The sequence below is a fragment of the Setaria italica genome, chromosome VIII (genome assembly GCF_000263155.2).
Source record: "Setaria italica strain Yugu1 chromosome VIII, Setaria_italica_v2.0, whole genome shotgun sequence".
NCBI lineage: Eukaryota > Viridiplantae > Streptophyta > Magnoliopsida > Poales > Poaceae > Setaria > Setaria italica.
The window spans coordinates 26,035,257-26,051,224 of record NC_028457.1 but is presented as its reverse complement, the minus strand read 5'-3'; the positions used below and the strand labels follow the sequence as shown (position 1 = coordinate 26,051,224).

General features: G+C 45.1%; 3 protein-coding genes and 1 pseudogene across 3 annotated transcripts; 3 read left to right on the top strand and 1 right to left on the bottom strand.

Moving 5' to 3' along the window:
* The first annotated feature begins 437 nt into the window (after positions 1-437).
* LOC101774833 lies at positions 438-916 on the top strand (annotated as a pseudogene).
* Positions 917-8,432: 7,516 nt separating this feature from the next.
* LOC101780090 (zerumbone synthase) lies at positions 8,433-10,996 on the bottom strand. The gene is made up of 3 exons (XM_004979302.3): positions 10,823-10,996; positions 10,496-10,564; positions 8,433-9,508 (listed from the first exon to the last, which is right to left on the bottom strand). The coding sequence occupies exons 1-3, from the start codon at positions 10,849-10,851 to the stop codon at positions 8,680-8,682; spliced, it is 927 nt and encodes a 308-aa protein (XP_004979359.1). The 5' UTR covers positions 10,852-10,996; the 3' UTR covers positions 8,433-8,679.
* Positions 10,997-11,473: 477 nt separating this feature from the next.
* On the top strand, positions 11,474-14,767 carry LOC101778352 (vegetative cell wall protein gp1). Its single transcript, XM_022829517.1, has 6 exons — positions 11,474-11,479; positions 11,631-12,731; positions 12,831-12,919; positions 13,122-13,198; positions 13,746-13,917; positions 14,704-14,767. The coding sequence occupies exons 1-5, from the start codon at positions 11,474-11,476 to the stop codon at positions 13,763-13,765; spliced, it is 1,293 nt and encodes a 430-aa protein (XP_022685252.1). The 3' UTR covers positions 13,766-13,917; positions 14,704-14,767.
* LOC111255656 (pre-mRNA-splicing factor 38B-like) lies at positions 13,925-15,758 on the top strand. Its single transcript, XM_022829278.1, has one exon. The coding sequence runs from the start codon at positions 14,729-14,731 to the stop codon at positions 15,545-15,547; it is 819 nt and encodes a 272-aa protein (XP_022685013.1). The 5' UTR covers positions 13,925-14,728; the 3' UTR covers positions 15,548-15,758.
* Positions 15,759-15,968: the final 210 nt, after the last annotated feature.

Below are 15,968 nucleotides of genomic sequence, written 5' to 3'. Positions count from 1 at the left end.
TAGTACATCCGGATTCGGATACAAACTTATTATTTGAGTGCTTGGACCCCTTTGTCGGATGAACGGACAGATAATATCCGTACCACTTTCATCCCTACTTGGTCCAATCTTCTCCCACCATCTACCTCTTCCCTTCTCCCGTTCCTTTCCCTCTCTCTCCTTACCCATTGTTTCCTCTCCTCTCTTTCTCGACGAAGAAAACAAGAGCACGACGCGGTTTTAGTTTGTTTTTAGTGGTAGATCGTTTTTTCATCTTCCTTTCTTTGTAAGTTTTCTTTTCTATTTTAGGTAAGAGGTCGTTTAAAACTCTGTACAAATCTCTGCTTCTTGTTAATGAAATACTTGTCCAGGCAAGTTCTCGAAACACACGCAATTGTCCAGGCAAGTTCTCGAAAAAAGCGCACGGCGCAGTGGCCAGTCCGCGGGGGTGCGCCGTGATGCACAGGGGTCGGTGTCTGCCGGTCGCCGCGGTGGCGTCGGTATGCAAGAACACCGAGTTCCCGGACCTATGCAGAGGCTCGTTGCAGAAGCACGCCGGGAAGTACGACACGGTGGACTCGCTGACGGTGCTAGAGATGCAGGTGGACGCATTCAAGAAGCAGGTGAGGGCGGTGAGGTGGCGTGCGAAGAAGTAGACCAATCCAGCGGTCACCCCGGAGCAGCGAAGGGCGCTGAACCTCTGCAAGAGCTTCTACCTGGACGCCAAGACAACCTCGATGCCTGCAAGCATGCCATCAGCTTCAGGGACGGCATCACCATCTACGCCGCCATGACCATGGCGGCGCAGGACATGCAGAACTGCGACGAGGAGTTCAGAAAGGCCGCTGCCAAGAGCCCGGTCTGCGACCTCAACAGGTCGCTCATCGAGATGTCCGAGAACTGCCGCGCCGTCTCCAACATGATCCCTACTAGATGAAGTGTTCTTAGCTTTGATTGATCTTTTTTATTTTTTCTTTTTGTTGCCCCGATGTTTTTTCAGTACTAGCGTCGGAGTGCGGCAAACAGGGGATTTTCTCTATCAGATATCATTGGCAACACGTTCCGTGCGTTGCACAGTTAGGCCCACATGGAAGTTTTCTTAGATTACTTAACTTATATAGGTATAAAGAGGTGTAAAAGAAAAGAGAAATATGGACTTACAAGCAGAAGTCCCGGAGCTCCTTCAGCTGGATGGACCTGGTGATGCTTTATAATCCAGTCTCGCAAGCTCTAGCACCATAGCGTTGTCTGTCTCTTCCTTCCCATACTCGGCAATATAGTACATGGTCTCTAGTGGACGCATGTATCGCCGGAGCGGGATGTCAAGGGCACGGAAGATCTGCTCTGCCAATGGAGAGCCAACATTTCTCTTCATAGTCTCGAGATGGGACCTAGTGAAGGCGATGACATCATCAAGGATATCCTCGCCTGGCACAGCCATATGAGCAGCATTGTACAGGCTCAATAGACCCTGTTGAAGAATGAAAAAGTGAAACGATGTAATGGAATGGATTGATTGAAAAGAGGTACTATTACACATATATACAAGCCCACATATATACAAGCCCAAAGGGTATGAAGGTCCCTTCTCAAATGGCCCCTTCAGTGACTTGTCATTAGCAGTTGCTAATAACATCAATAACTAATGATTAAGTAATGAGAGTAATTGGTCACTAATTCTGATGAGGACATCACCTGCTCGGATACAACCACATTAGTAACTTTTGATTCATAGGTGAAATAATTGTTTACCATGATTGTATTTGATACATTTGATGAATTAATGTTGCACCATGATGTAGGTTCGTTGTCAATTTCAGAAATACATACGTGGATCAAAAATAGTGTTAAACACACATGAAAGGTAGGGAGGACCAAAAAAAGTAGATTGGAGGCCAAGTCCAAGTATTCCCAACGTCATCCACCAGGCCACCACGTCACTTTTTGCCCAAGGAAAGAAAGATCCAATCCAACACGTTTTGGCACTGGATTCGGACTGCAGCTCAACCCCAACTTGCAACGGCCGCCACGACCTCATTTGGACTCCGTTTTGAGCATTCAAGTACTCCTTGGAATCCTTATAAAGTCTATTTTCATATGGAGATAGACTCATACCCATATCTATTCTGAGGAGACTGCAATCACCAAAATACTACCGAGAGGTTTTCTGTCCAGAGGTGCTGCGTCGCCTTATTTTGGCCCAATGGACCGTGTATCACTTTGGGTCCATTAGGGACATGTCCTAGCGTTGGAGCATGACCCCAACACTCCTCTGGTCATCCTTCTATATATTAATAAGGATTACAGCTGCCACAAACAGATTGGGTTTTGTTTTGATGTAAGTTTAGCCATTGCTACTTCCTTGTAGACGCGTGTGTCGACTAGACCATCCATTCTACTGATTCAGAACCCCAACTTTGTGATTTAAGATTGGTTTTCATCTTCATATTTACAATTGAGTTGCTTGTTCTACTTGTTTTTGCTTGTTCCTCGATTGCTTGCAGGAATTACCCTAGTGGTTTGGTTGATCGTGCTCCACAAGATCACGACGACCATTGGAGGTGGTGTATCGGTTGCTAAGGTGCAGCTTGGAAGGCTGTAGTCGGGCCATGAGCGTCGTCTCCATCGACCAATTGAGCTATCCCACGCCTCTCATCGAAAGATCGGGAAACAACCATAGCGGGTTCATATCAGTTGGTAATCAGAGCAAGGTTTATCAGTGAGAGACTTCCAATCCTTCGTTGTTTTACTTTCCCAAGTCCAGAAAAAGCCAAAAAAAAAAATTAGTACATTAGTTTACCCGCAATCCTATAAACCCTTTGAGCCTTTGCTAGCATTGCTTAGTTAGGACTTGTTAAGTTTTTGGTTGCATCGGTTGTGTCGAGTTGCTGGTCTTAGTTTTAATCCTTTAGAGTTTCGAGTTCTTGTCACATTCTAGTCACAGCCGTGTGCTACCATATAAACCTTCTGTTGGCTGAATCCGAATACATCTTTGTGTTTAAGTCCAAGTAGGACTCTGAGTTTGTTTAAGACCGAATCCCACATGGTGTTGAGTTCGAGTTGGAATCGGTTTGGAGTCCAAATTGACAGCTGCCTTGTTGCTATCTTGAGTCCGAATCTGAGTACATCTTTGTGCACTGTTAGTCCTACCTATACTCGAGCTCTCCACGTCCTGCATATATCTTTTTTTTACTAGAATACCCCTAACCTTTCGGAAAAAGTTTGTGTGGTGTGTGACTCTTGTGAAGTCCTTTTGTTCATATAATCAGATTTGAGGATCCCCTGAAAAAAAAGAAGACAAAAAAACAGAAAAAAGAAAAGAAAGACAAAAAAACAGGAAGAAAAGGGGCTATTCGTTGTGTTTCTCTATTTTTTTCAGTGGTGTGTTGTGACTTCCCTTGTGTCCAGGCTCGCGTCTCTAGCACGGTCTAGGCTAGGACCAGCACAGTACCACCGTTGAACGATTATTCAGTTTGCTTTTGTGACTAACGTGATGCTAGTACTTCCTTGCTTCAACCCACCTACAACTCCATATATTTCGATTACAACTTGACAGGTCCTGTTGTTGCGGCACCGATACACTTCATTCCACGGTTGTAGACTTGTTGGTTGCCATCACCTCCTGTTTGGCTTGGTAAGAACTTGACTTATTTGAAACAATTTGAGTTTGAGAGAATTACAACCAACACATCCTAGTAGTTGACAGATGATACATATTGTTTTGTGTTTATTATTTTCTACTAATCATGGCAGGTGATACAGAGATTTTTGAGCTGTTGAAACTAGACCCTCATATTCAGGATGTTATTCAACACTTGCCATTATATGATATTTTATGATGGTAAGTTTGATCCTAAAGCTTACATTGATTGGGAGATAAAAGTAGATAATGAATTTTATGAGCATGACTTGTCTGAGAAACAAAAAATTTATATTGCCTCTAATGTTTTAACTGAATATGCTTTGCTAGAATGGAAACGCATTTGTAGACATAAGAAAGTTCTAGAATATTGGGAAGACTTCAAATTTCTTTTTGGAGAGGCATTCATTCATGAATATTATGTTGATTATTTGCTTACAAAATTAGACAACTTGAGGCAATGTAGTAGGACTGTGAAAGAATACTTCCATGATTTTAAAATTTGTATCTTGTATGGTGGATTAGATGAACGCATGGAAGATGTTATGAGTAGGTTCATGAGAGGGCTCAATTCTAAAATTTGAACCTTGTTAATTAGTAAATCATACAGACATATTGGTCAATTATTTTATCTTGCTCTCAATGCTAAAAAGGAGATTCTTTTATCTATGAGTACTTGCAATGATGATGTGACCCATAATAACCAAAAATTGTCCACCCGGCATGCTGATGAAGAGCAACAAAAATTGGAACCCATTGCTGATTTTCCTTTATCACAAAATGATTTACTTGCTATTCCTTGCGATAAAGTGGACTTGTGTATTGTTGATTCTTTAAATCCTATGCCACAAGTAGTGAATAAGTGTGATACTTTTGGTTTGGAACAATACAAATGTGCTCAAGATAAGCCTTTTCATCCTATTACTTATGCACAAGATGAACTTAATTTGCTATCCTCTTTAAATACTTTGGGTTATATTGAATTTGATATTCTATGTAATCTAAATTGTCTAAAAGAAAAACTTAAATTTAATTCTGGTTTGCCAAGTTTTAATCATTGTTCGCTTCATCCAATTGGCAAATACGATAGCAAAGGACAAGATTTGGTGCATAAATTTTATATTTGCTCTAATCTGAAATATCCTTTTGGGCAACAATACTATGATCAAATAGAGGGCTGCACTAACACTAATAATATCTTGCAAAGTTTTCCTAGATTTTCCTATATGCAACAGGGTAAGGCTAAAGAAGGGGAGCATTACTGGTTGTGGCCATGCAGCATGGTCGTCGCTCCGTGCTCCAACATCAAAGCAAGCACCTTAGAATGCCATTGGAGCAAGTCAAGGACGACTTACAGCCAAGAAGGAGAGAATGATGAGGACATCACCTGCTCAGATACAACCACATTAGTATCTTTTGATTCACAGGTGAAATAATTCTTTACCATGATTGTATTTAATACATTTGATGAATTGATGTTGCACCCTGATGTGTGTTCGTAGTTAATTTCAAAAATACATACGTGGATCAAAAATAGTGTTAAACACACATGAAAGGTAGGGAGGACCAAAGAAGTAGATTGGAGGCCAAGTCCAAGTATTCCCAACGTCGTCCACCAGGCCACCACGTCACTTTTTGCCCAAGGAAAGAAAGAGATCCAATCCAACATGTTTTGGCGCTGGATTCGGACCGCAGCTCTACCCCAACTTGCAACGGCCGCCACAACCTCATCCAGACTTTGTTTTGGGCGTTCAAGTACTCCTTGGAATTCTTATGAAGTCTATTTTCATATGGAGATAGACTCATATCCATATCTATTCTGAGGAGAACACAATCACCAAAATACTACCGAGGGGTTTTCTATCCAGAGGTGTTGTGTCGCCTTATTTTGGCCCAATGGGCCGTGTATCATGTTGGGTCCATTAGGGACATGTCCTAGGGTTGGAGCACGACCCAAACACTCCCCTGGTTGTCCTCCTAGGTATTAATAAGGATTAGAGCTGCCACAAACAGATTGGGTTTTGTTTTGATGTAAGTTTAGCCATTGCTACTTCCTTGTAGACGTGTGTGTCGACTAGACCATCCGTTCTACTCGATTAAGAACTCCAACTTTGTGATTTCAGATTTATTTTCATCTTGATATTTTCAATTGATTTGCTTGTTCCTCGATTGCTTGCAGGAATTACCCTAGTGGTTTGGTTGATCGTGCTCCACAAGATCACGACGACCATTGGAGGTGGTGTATTGGTTGCTAAGGCGATCCTTGGAAGGCTGTAGTCGGGCCGTGAACATCGTCTCCATCGACCAATCGAGTTATCCCAGACCTCTCATCGAAAGATCGGGAAACAACCCTAGCGGGTTCATATCAAATTCTAGTGGTTCACAACACTCCCCCTTGATCAATTGCGTCTTTTAAGCTTCATGTCATCCTTGTTCAATCATCTTTGATTATCATATGGGAAAAACTCCTCCAAAAATCCTATGGGAAAAATATTGAGGAGAAACCAACTTATATGTCCATATGCGATTAAAACTCTTTTAAAACCTAGTGGAAAAATATAAGGAGAAAATGATATAGGATATTTAGATTATTGTCTCATTGCAAACTCATATGAGAAACCTTGAAAAGGAAAACTCATAAGTAAGTTTGGTGATCAATAATATAATATTATGATCTAAATATTATATTCGAATAATCTTTCCCAAAACCCAATGGGAAAACTCTTGTAGAGAAAATAGAAGATATGACATATAATATGTCTTGAATATCACCTTTAAAAATCTCGGTGGGAAAAATAGGTGATATGACATATATTCTTGTATTGATATTGCCTCGTTACAACCTTTTATGAGAAGCATTTATGAGGAAAAACTCATATAGGGAAAAACTCATATAAGGAAGAAGACAGACTCCTACTAGGATTTCTCTTTAGTCCTACTAGGACTCATACCATATAATCATACTAGGACTCCTTGTAACCGAAAAGTTATCCCGCCCCTTGAAGTATATAAAGGAGGGTAGGGGTACCTAGATGAACCCTCAGAACCACCAAGAGGTTCAACACCAAACAACACCCAAGCGCAGGGCACAATATACAACACCCCAAATAGGATATAGGGTATTATGCTACTCTGGCGGCCCGAACCTATATAAATCTGTGTCTTGTGTCCTCCCTTTTACATTCAAGATCAAGACTATGGCGGAACCACCCAGATTAACCCTTGATTGATAGCACCTGATGAGCTGGGTATGAGTGGTGTCGTTGCGCGTGGTTGTACCGCGAGGTTTGCCAGTTTTGGTCTTTTCAGCTTGCCTCTGGTGGTTTCTCTCTGCCACTCTCCTCCTATGGTCTTCATCTGATCTACAGTATTTGTCCAGCTCTGCGAACAAGGCTTCCATTATTTTGCGCTTTTTCCTTGATAGCTTCGAGGCTGTTGGACCTAGGTTGAGCCCCTTGATGCAAGCTGCTATAGCCACGCTATCCTCCACATCTGGAGTTTGTGACTTGAGCTGGACAAATCTTTTCACATAGCTTGTTAGGGGCTCTTTATCTTTTTGAACACAGTTGAATAGATCTCCTTCATCAGTCAGAGCTCTATGAAAGCCTTGGAAGTTTTGAACTAGCTTGGTTTTGAGATCTATCCAGCTGTATACGGACTGTGGTGGAAGCAGAGAGTACCAATTCAGTGCTGCCCCTTCGCATGCTATTATGAACGATTTTGCTAGCCTCACCTCATCTCCTCCCGCCGAAGCTATGATTGTCTAGTAGCTCATGAGGAACTGGTGAGGGTCTATTTGCCCATTGAACTTTGGCAATGTGACTTCCTTGTAGGTTGTGAGCCACGGAGCTGTTTGCAAGCTTAAGGACAGTGGAGAGCTTTTGTCAATTGTTGTGTAGGTGCTAGTTGTCACTGGGGTGTTATGTCCAAAGAAGTTGGGGTTTGGGTATATGATGGGTGTGTCATTGGTGATCAACTCGGAAGTGGCGGTTGTGGTGGTGGTTGTGGCGTGGTATATTGCAATTCGTTCAGCTCCTGCTGCTACTCCACTAGTTGTCTTTTAGCCTCGTTTAGCTTTGCTATTTTGCTGGCTATTAATTTTTGTGCTTGGAGCTCTTGAGTGAATTTTTCTTTTTCTTTGTTTAATATTTCTAGCTGAGTGCCCAGGCTAGTTCCTCCTCTGTTTCTCCGAGTGGGTCATTCTGTGCGTCTGTGTGAGCACGTGGCCTTGTATTCCTACTGGTTCGCCAACTGTTGCATCTTATAAAATATCCAATTAGAAATAAAACACTAGCCATCTAAGATATCAATCGTCAAACACTGAGAAATTTCCAAGATGCTAAGTACTCTTTTCTAAATTAAGGGGACTAATCACTTGGTTATGATTAACTGCCTGCTATATAAATGGAATAATGCGGTCCAAGATTTTCGACTCCAAATTTGGACCAGAAACACCGGAAAGTACCAATCCAGAGAAATTTTCCACCTAGGGGAAATCAACTCTGTCATAATAGAGCAGACAAGGACTATTAGTGGTAAAATTGTAGTCCACCCCTCGCAGGTCTGCATGTGCAATGCTACTGTGTACGCGTGTGTGTCGTCCTTGTATTAAAAAAGTTCCATCCCTCCTCCAAACAAGTTAGACTGAATTTTAATGGAATATGTTCAGTTAGTAATGAGTGGTTCTGTTGCTGAACCCTGCACCCTTACAACAAAAAGAGCTTCTTAGAATTAGATGAGAATAAAATTGCAATGATCTAGAATTGCATATGAATGCAAGTGAGTACTTAGTCTGAACTTGTGGCACATGTTGTTGAACTAAAAGTTCCATGGTCTTTTTGACTGAAATCAAAACATCTAGTACCTTTGCGGTTTCACATACAACTCACAACTCCTCCACACTAAGAAAGCAGGAAATGCAAATCCACATCCTTCTCTACAGAATCCAGTAACTTCCCATGGATTCAAAAGTCACTCACAACCCTTCTAAACAACGATCACAACAACTCATCACATTATCTTTCTTCTTCTTCCTGATGGTTAGGTGCAGTTTTGTACAGTCACTCCTGTGGCTTCGTAGGGAAGGGCAGGTTCATGTTCTTGTAGCTCGTGAACCCGCCGTCGACCACCAGGTTGTGCCCGGATACGTACTTGGCGTCGTCGGAGGCGAGGTACACGGCGGCCCTGGCGATGTCCACCGCCTCGCACGTCGCGCCCTTCAGCTCGCCGAGCGCCCTGATGATGGCCGCCACCTGCTCCTCGTAGGCGGCGCCGCCGAGCATGGTGGAGAACTGGTCCACCACCATCGGCGTCGGCACCGCGTACGGCGAGATGCAGTTGATGCGGACGCCGACGCGCGACAGCTCGGCGGCGGCAGCCTTGACGATCCCGGCGATGGCGAACTTGGACACCGAGTACGGGTACGTCCCGAGCCCGCCGAGGATGCCGCTGATGCTCGCCATGCACAGGATCGACCCGACGCCGGCACCGGCCGGCGGCGCCATGACGCGCGTGGCGTGCTTGATCCCGGCCAGCGTCCCGCGCACGTTCACCGACATGACGGCGTCGAACTGCCCGAAGTCCAGGCTGGCCAGCCGCGACGTGCCCGGCGAAAGCGGGCCCACGACGCCGGCGCTATTGAGCATGACGTCCAGCCGACCGTGCCGCGCCACGGCAGCGTCCACGGCCGCGGCGACGCTGTCCTCGACGGCGACGTCGCAGTGCACGAAGTGGGCCTTGGGGCCCAGCTCGCGCGCCGTCTCGGGGCCCAGCTTTGAGTTGATGTCCGCGATGAGTACGGCCTGCGCGCCCTCCTGAATGAACTCGTGGGCCGCAGCCTTTCCGAGCCCACTGGCGCCCCCCGTGACTACTGCGATCTTCCCCTCAAGCCTGTGCAGAATTAAGTGCTTGGTGTCAGAATTGGATGCGAGTTGAATGTTGTGAGATTTGTTGGAACTTGATTAGAAAAATTAGACATTGAAACTTGTACTGGTAGTTGAAATCTATAAAGGCAAATGACAAAGGGGGGAACATAAAATTTCTTGTGAGCATTGAGATGTACAACAATGTCAGCTGACAGCGGGGAAGAAAATAATTTTTTACAATAAAAAACCGGCATGTGTATGCATCATCATAAACATAATAAAAAAAATTCATTTTCTAGGTAAATAAATGCACACACTGACGAAAATAAAGAAATGCAGAAAGAAAAAGGAAAGTATTTCATGCTTTGTTTTTATTCTACTTTTTGTGAACTAAACATTGCATTTTATTCTTGTGCATGGGTTTGGATGGAATTCAAAACTGTTTGGGCAGTCAATTAAAAAGCAGCTTTGAAAATATTGTAGGGAGCATTGCAAAGACTGGGAGCAGACAGTGGGAGATTAAACAATTGGGTGGGTTGGCTAACAAATCCAGGGAACTCGCGCGCGTGGTTAACGGGAAGATTCTTGGCATTGGCAAAAGGGGGCCTGACATCGCCGTGGGCTGGCCCTGCCCTTTTGAAACAGCAGGGCACTCACTGTTCTTGGAAGCTGCCGTGCTTCCAACTCACAAGCAAACGTACACGCGGGCCCACATATCCCCCCTGTCTCTCTCTCATCTACTACTCTCTCTCTCTCCTCTCACTATCTCCTGTCACTGGGAGGCTGAGATCAACCACATGACACAACAGTACCGGCAGCTGCATTAACACCTGCAGTCCTGGAATCTAATCTAACACCCTGGAGAGATCTTAATTAAGCAGATAACACCAAAGTTTCTGCACCAAATGGTAGCTGGCTCTCTCCTGGCTAGTAGTAATGCCTTAAAACTTCTAGTATGCAAGAGGATCAGAGGATGCATAGTTCTAGGAGTGAGTCTGGTGTTTTCTCTCACCTTCCTTTGCTGGCCGCTGCCGACAGCCACCGCTCGCCGCCGGCCATCACCGGCGATGCCGCCCTTCTCCTGAAAAGCCCCGAAGAATGAACGGACCCGCATCAGGATCTCCGCGTTAATGGCACAATTACGGGACAGGATTATATATCGTGGCTAGAGTACATAAATCTCTTTTCGTGAGGGAAAACATGTGATGAACTAGAAGGAGATTCTCTTTTGCAAAGATATGTAACTGTTGGAGGAATAAGTTGAGCCTATCATGGTGAAAAATGGATGAGATGGCGATAGGAGAGATATACTGCCAAGGTCCATGAGACAAGTGCGTACCTAGCTTCGCCGAAGAGCCGGTGAATCATGTCCACCGTACCTGCTCTTCTTGCTTCTTGTTCTTCCTTCGCTGGTTGAGAGCTAGAGAGAGAGAGAGAGAGAGAGAGAGAGAATGACTGCTCTCGTGTGTAGAGAGCAAGTGTTATGCCGAAGGGATGTTGGACCTTCAGCTACGGCCTTACTTATATAAAGAAGACGAGCTGAGCTTGAGGCCTCTCTCTCTCTCTCTCTCAGCCAACCACCATTATTTATTAATATGGGGACAATTTGGTGATCCAAACAATTAATTCCTACTAATGCATTTGTTTTTGTTCCATGCATGCCCCTGGGTTCATCTCTTTCTCTGTTCTCTGGCAGGAGGCTGATAAGCTAATAACTAGGCTGTGTTCTGGCTCTGCAAGGCACTCTGTGTGTGCATGGGTGCGATGGAATTAGGCTGTGTGGACTGTGGAATGAACAGGGTTGTTGGAGAGTAGACCAATCAGTCAGACTGAAAAGCACAATGCTTGTGTCCCCTTATCATTCTCTTGTTTTGACCAGCTAGCTGTTGTGAGCTGCTGATGAATCCATGCATCTACCACTAATATATGCAAATGCGGCAACAAATTATTTGTGTATACTATACAAAAGTACATGTCATGCATGTGCACCATGGTGGTCAGTTCACTTAACTGAACAGCACAGATTTAATGAGGGGAGGCCAGCACTGGCATACAAAAGACATGTATATGTACGTATATATATATATATATATATATATATATATATATATAGGATTATACTATACAATACCCTGGGTACCGAACAGGCTATTCCGTACCCGAGCTCACCCGCGGATCCGGCTCCCCCGTTTTCTCCCGCTCCTCCCGCCGGTTTTTTTCTCAAACGGTTCCCCCGGTTTGTTTTCCAGCTTTTTTTCCCGAACGTGGGTCTTCCGTTGTGGGTGGTGTTCAGTTCCCGTCCATCCACTTCTCATGCTAGCGGACGCTGCCGCTCGCCATTCGCCGCCACCGTCGCTCGCCCACCGCCGCCGTCGCTCGCCAACCGCCGCCGCCGCTTCCACCGCCGACTCCGCGCCCGGCATCCAGTCGCCGCTGCTCCCCATCCGCAGCCACCTCAATCTCTCCCCATCCGTTTCCGCCGCCGCCGCCGCCGCTCGCCCGCAGCTGCCGCGCCGCCCCTCTCCTCCTCCGCATCGACGCCGCGCCGCCCCTCGCATCGACCCCGCACCGCCTCTCTCCTCCGCGTCGACCCCGCGCTGCCCCTCTCCTCCGCCGCCGTCGCTCGCCAACCGCCGCCGCCGCTTCCACCGCCGACTCCGCGCCCGGCATCCAGTCACCGCTGCTCCCCATCCGCAGCCGCCTCAATCTCTCCCCATCCGTTTCCGCCGCCGCCGCCGCCGCTCGCCCGCAGCTGCCGCGCCGCCCCTCTCCTCCTCCGCATCGACGCCGCGCCGCCCCTCTCCTCCTCCGCATCGACGCCGCGCCGCCCCTCGCATCGACCCCGCACCGCCTCTCTCCTCCGCGTCGACCCCGCGCTGCCCCTCTCCTCCTCCGCATCTACGCCTCGCGCCCCTCGCGTCGACCCCGCGCCGCCCCTCGACTTCGACCGCCTGTCCAAGTTCCTGGTGGTTTGCCTCAATGCCATCCGGGATGAGGTGGCGACCGAGGACGGCGGCGGCAGCAGCATCCACGGCGGCGGCGACTGGGGCGTGGAGCTCTGGAGGTCCTGCTCCTCCCCGGCGCCGTCCGACGTGCTCGACACCAGCGGCGCGTGCGCCACGATGGAGCAGACAGCGTGGCTCGTCTCCACTGCCTGCGACATCGTCACCAGGAAGGAGAGGCTTGGGATGGTCGTCTCCTGCCCCTTCCTGCTGTACCTCGTCCCGTCCCAGGAGAAGGCCACGCAGGTTGGTACTGCCATTTTGATGCTTACTGTGTATTTATCTGTATAGCTTTTTAATGAATCAAATGTGAATGACTTAGTTAATTTGGTGTCGTTTGGGCAGGTGCGATCGATATGCAAACCCCTGAAGCCTCTTGGGATTCATTCAGTGAGCTTGCATTCTGGCGCTTCGGTTGAACATCAGATCTCTGGGTATGTTTTTTGTTCTTTTATTTGTGTTATCCTTTGTTTATTGCAAATGGAAAAATGTGTTATCTGTTAACCTAGACGCGTAGTGCTTATGCATATCAAATGGCAGCTGATATATTGGTGTTAATTCATTTTGTTTTGACTGCCCTACCAGACTAAAACCTTGTGAGCCGGAGTAGACTAAAAATTCTACCACATTAAGCAGGATTACTAGGACCTTACAGTGGCAGTTGGTTCGATTGAGTACTCGGAGTCCAAACCGGCAGCAACGGAAATATTCAGGTAATAAAGAGGTTTGTTTCTTTCTTCTGGAATTCCATAGCCTGGTGAGTTTGGGTGAAACGAGGGGGGCTGAGTGAATTATAAGAGGAAATTGGCCTGCTGCAACTTGAAATTCTAGTGTTTCCAAACTGACATTTTTTCCGTTGCTGAATTCCTGTTTCAGATGGGCATGATTCCTGCTGTTAAATTTACCCATCTGGATATGTAGATATGCTTTTGTGATATGGTTAGATTTTCTAATTTAGGCTAATTAAGATTAGAGCTCATATTGTCATCTGAAATGTTGGCAGGAGGCAAATACTGAAATATTGCCATTTTTTAATTTGTTGTTTGGTTTGGTTTGTCTTCATTGTCGACAAAAGACTAATAATCATGTTTATGAACTACTAGGAGATATGCTTTGTTTTTTCTTTGGAGTTTTGGACTCCAGATTCTCTAACTAGCAATGAAGTGCAGATAGGAAATGCTGACAAACACACAATCTTATTTATGCTAATGCCTCTCATCAATACTGTAAGGTTCTGACTCATTTGAAGCTTATTCACAGAATACCAGGGTACAGAATAGCTTAGAAATAAAATTATTCTGATCATCTACATCAACTCATTTGAAGCTGTGACCTGTAATGACGAGATAAATAGAGATACTAAACCTTCCGAAGTATCTTGCTGCAGAACAATGAAGATAAACCTGTGACCAGTAGCAGAGATACACAAGAGGCAAGCTCTCTTTGATGCTTCACAAAGTTTTCTTCAGTCTGATCTCATTTGCTAGGAATGTCATTCCACTGTTTATGCTTGGTAAAAAGAAAATTGTCTATGCTCAGTTCTCTGTTTTTTTTTAGTATATGGTATAGAACCTGCATATTGTTTTCACAAAATGGAACACGTAAATCAATAGTACTAGCTAGTTTTGCTTCTTTGGACGAAGTTGACATAACAAAAGGTTTTGTCTATTTAGCATTTTTGCTGTTGCAATTTTGAATATGGTATACCGTGATCTACTTGGTTCAAAGCTTGCATTGCTATTATGTACTCATTTCTAAATAAGATTTTGGGGCTAAAACTAATTAGCAGTCTGGTTCTCTTTTCCTGAACCAAGATTCACAATCATATTCTTGTTAACATAATTTATGAAAGTTTGGAGTCCCTGTAACATTGAATGTAATTGACGGCTCATGTCCATAGAAAGTTGACTTGAACATTAAGTGAACTGCATGAGTCTAATTTGAGAATATGCTGGTTATGTTTGAAGCTTAATTAACTGGAAGTGCGCTCCAAATAATTTGTCTTTTGTTGTTAGGGATCACATTCACCATATTGTGTTATGCCTGTAGATGTAAATTTGTTGCAGTTGTCTTTGTGATATCCAAAGCTTTCATTCTATTTCTGATTAGATTTACTTCTCTAGTAGTGTTCTATATAATTTCATACGTTCAAAAAACTAACAGTGTTTTTGTCTCTTCTATGAGATGCACTACCTTGCATCATTTCACATCCCTACAGGTTTAGTGTTATCTGATTTTTCGGGATGGATGCCAAGAAGTTCCTGCAGCTGGTCGAAGAGAAGGAAAAGAGGATCCTCGAGAAGAAAGAAGCACCACTGAAATGGGAGCAGAAACTGGAAGCAGCAGCTAAAGCAAAGGCAGATGCAGAAGCCAAGGCGAAGAAAGTTAAGTCAAGAAAGCACAGGAAGAGAGGGGATTCTTCCTCAGACTCCGATAGTGACTCTGACAGTGATGTTGATCGGAAACACAGGAAGAGGAAGGAACACAAAAGGAACAGGAAACATGGTCATTCAGACTCTGACGATGCCAGGAGACGCAAGCGGAGGTCGAATAGGAGGAGCTCAGACTCAAGTGATGAGGGCAACAGTGAATGTGAGAGTGGGTCTGAAGATGAACGTAGAAGGAAGAAGCACTCACACAGAAGAAGACACCATAGACATTCATCAAGGTCAGATTCTGAAGACTATAGCAGTGATGAGGAAGAGTGGAGATCGACCAAGAAGGACCACTCTAGGAGCCGGAGACGCCGTCATCGATCATCAGATGATGACTCTGACTCCGAGGGCAAGGTCAGGTCGAGACACAGGAAGCGTCAGAGATCTAGTGACGAAGACGCACCATCAGATTCCAATAACCATAAGCATCACAAGAGCCGCTCCTTGGAGGAGTCTTCTGATGAAAGAGCTGCGGATGAATCAGAGAAGATGAGAAATGGCAAAAGGTCTCACAAGAATAGCCACCACCATCACTGTCACCATCGGCACCACCATCATGAACGCAGTAGTAGTTCTGCAGAACCTAACGACGACCAGAAAGCCCTTGAAGGTGACAGCGCAGACTGAAGTGCCTCCAGAGGGGAAGGTTTAATTCTCATTCGTGATGTTGCCTCTCTGGTTAACTGCGTGGAATCTGAACTTTGTTGTACTGATAACATTTGTCTGATTTGGTGATTAAACCTTAGAAGATACTTTAATCATTTAATTTTACGAGCTGTGCTGGCTTTGATAATTTGGTGATACTAGAAGTTAATAATGAATGCACGGTTATCATTTATCAACGTTTTATACGCATCTAGATGGCTGCCCGTCCTCCGAAGTCTCTAAAGTTGATAACGGATCTCTCAAAAAATAGTATAGAACGGAGGCATTCATCATGCATACTCTTTCCCCCGCCTTGCAACATTGCTCTAAATGGCGGAATTTTTTCTGGTTATTAGTTCTCAATTGAGACGCCACAGAGGAATGGGCTGAGATAGCATTGCAA